Source organism: Austrofundulus limnaeus, unplaced genomic scaffold (genome assembly GCF_001266775.1).
Source record: "Austrofundulus limnaeus strain Quisiro unplaced genomic scaffold, Austrofundulus_limnaeus-1.0 Scaffold18, whole genome shotgun sequence".
Classification (NCBI taxonomy): domain Eukaryota; kingdom Metazoa; phylum Chordata; class Actinopteri; order Cyprinodontiformes; family Rivulidae; genus Austrofundulus; species Austrofundulus limnaeus.
Window position 1 is genome coordinate 1229016 of NW_013952420.1, and position 2305 is coordinate 1231320.

The 2305-nt window shown below is 43.2% G+C and overlaps 1 protein-coding gene across 1 annotated transcript in view; it reads left to right on the top strand.

Annotated features, from left to right (window-relative positions):
- Positions 1-2305, top strand: part of rspo3 (R-spondin 3) — a 27475-nt gene that overhangs the window by 17406 nt on the left and 7764 nt on the right. Inside the window, exons 3-4 of the mRNA XM_014003366.1 lie at positions 422-565; positions 655-801. Coding sequence (XP_013858820.1) covers positions 422-565; positions 655-801 — 291 coding nt within the window. The remainder of the gene's footprint in view (positions 1-421; positions 566-654; positions 802-2305) is intronic.

A 2305-nucleotide genomic window follows, 5' to 3' on the forward strand; every position in this document is an offset into this window, starting at 1 on the left:
GCGTCCAGGCCGGCAAGTCCACCCCAGGCGCTCCGTCCAAACACGAGGGACAATCCYAGGGCCGAGGGACTCCATCCACATCCGCCACTCCACCGAGACACGCCGCAACAGCAGCAAGCCGGAGAAACCTGCTTTAAGGATTTTTAATAATCTTTTCCTGTTAAATAAATGAATCAAATCAAGTCTCCGAGGCATTTGTCAAAATGTCCTCCCTACATAAACACTTCTTTTACAAGCAACACTTAAAATCAACTTCAACTTGGAGGAAAACATGTCCTCGGATAACTTCTCCTGGTCGGGGTTTAATCAGAGCAGGTGTTTAGCTGCTCATAGCGGCCATTACACCCGGCAGGAAGCGTGTGATGAATGAAAACTGTTTAAATAAACACCGGTGCTGGTGTGTCTGTGCTCCCTCTGTCAGAGTGCAGGTCGGAGTGCGACTCCTGTTTCAACAAGAACTTCTGCACACGCTGCCGGGCAGGATTCTACCTTCACCTGGGCAAGTGCCAGGAGAGCTGCCCGGACGGTATGGTCCACAGCGAAGCGCAGAGGGAGTGCGTTCCCAGTGAGTACCCTGGTTTCATCTCCGTCGGGGGGGGGGGGGGGGGGGATCCTCTAATAGCAGACTGCTCAGGTATTTAACTGTGCTTGCAGGGTGCCCTGAAGAGTGTGAGTCGTGTGGGACCAGTGAAACGTGCACACGATGCCGGCCGGGCCTTTACCAGCTCAGCGGACGGTGTCACCACGTCTGTCCAGATGACTACGAGCCCAATGACAAACTGATGGAGTGCACACTGCAAGGTGAGTTCAATGTGTGTGTGTGCACTGCAAAAAATAATTAATTCTGTGAAAGACGAACTCCAAACACAGCTGAAAACAACGATAAGAAGGCTTTTAATATCTATGTTGAAACTGTATCGCTGTCGGCTTTCTGAAACTTCTGATTTCAAAATAAAATCCACGTGTATCGTGTGTGTACACATATGCTTCATGCTACATGTTTCCATCTGCTTCCCAAACAGAACGATACATTCGGACAGCATTTGTGTAGAAATATATCCGTATATTTATTAATGTAGCTGCAATTTCGACATTATTCCGACAAATTATTTCGCCGAATAGTGTCTTATTTTGAAAATACGGATGTTGTGCTTGTGTCTTTTCCTGTTGGTGCGACGTAATCTTTAAAAATGGACTCCGGCGCTGCTCCAGCATCCGGCAAAAATAGGATCTGTTCTAATTTTGATGGATCTCCGTCCGCTCACCGCCGTCGTGCACAGCCAGTGTAAACACTCTCATTGATTATAATGGGTGTGTATTTGCTGCGGAGGTCGGATCGCAGCGGAGCAGAGACGGAACGCATGTAGTGTAAATTGGGGGTTAAGAGACAGTCTGGCCATTTTTGAAGGGATATTCTGTCTACTAGTTATTGACAGTTAGGACCTTACCAGCTGTGACATCAGTGATTAAACATACAGTATGGAGAAAAAGGCCAATGACTTTGTCCAGGTTAGGCTAAGGGCTACCCAAAGGTTAAAGCAGTAGCTCGTTCCTATAGTGGGGGGCGCAGTGCCATTGCAGGGGAGGTGTGGCATGACTGAATGAAAAAAAAAAAAAGAACTTTTGGACACTGGATTAAAGGTGTCTTTCTTTTTCAATAAACCTTAATTAATTAATTAATTTGTTTATTTTTGTCTTCTTCTCAGGTCCATGTTGTTAAATCTATTTTGTACAGATAAGTACTTTTTGAAAATAAATAAATAAATAAATAAATAAATAAATGATGGATGGATGTTGAATCTTGCCAGAATAAAAGAGAACAGTTACATTTAAAATAATGACATTTAAAAGTTGTTTTGTTTTTGTTATTTTGACCAGCTGCTCCTTGTCATTCCCAGCTCTAAATGGAAGCGTAGAGACAGGGGCCTTCTGCCCCTAAATTGTGGAACGCTCTGCCTTTGCACATTCAACAGGCCCCTTCACTATGGAGCTATTTGGGTCTCAATATCCTCACACGTGCACAGAAAACCTGCCTGAAAACAAATTTTCACTCATTGGCCTTTAAACCAATTGAGATTTGATTTTACTTAACTTTCATTGGTACTGGTTTTAACTCTCATTTTTTTGTGTTTTGAACTGAGATTTTAATTTACCATATGCCACTCTATTTTTATGCTTTCCTTTATCTTACTTATTTGTTCCAGCTGTGGCTGGTGTTAAAGTGCTTTATAAATAAAGTTTGATGATGATGATGACGATGATGATGATTTAAAGAGTTAATTTTTTTGTAACATGTGTTGGTGGG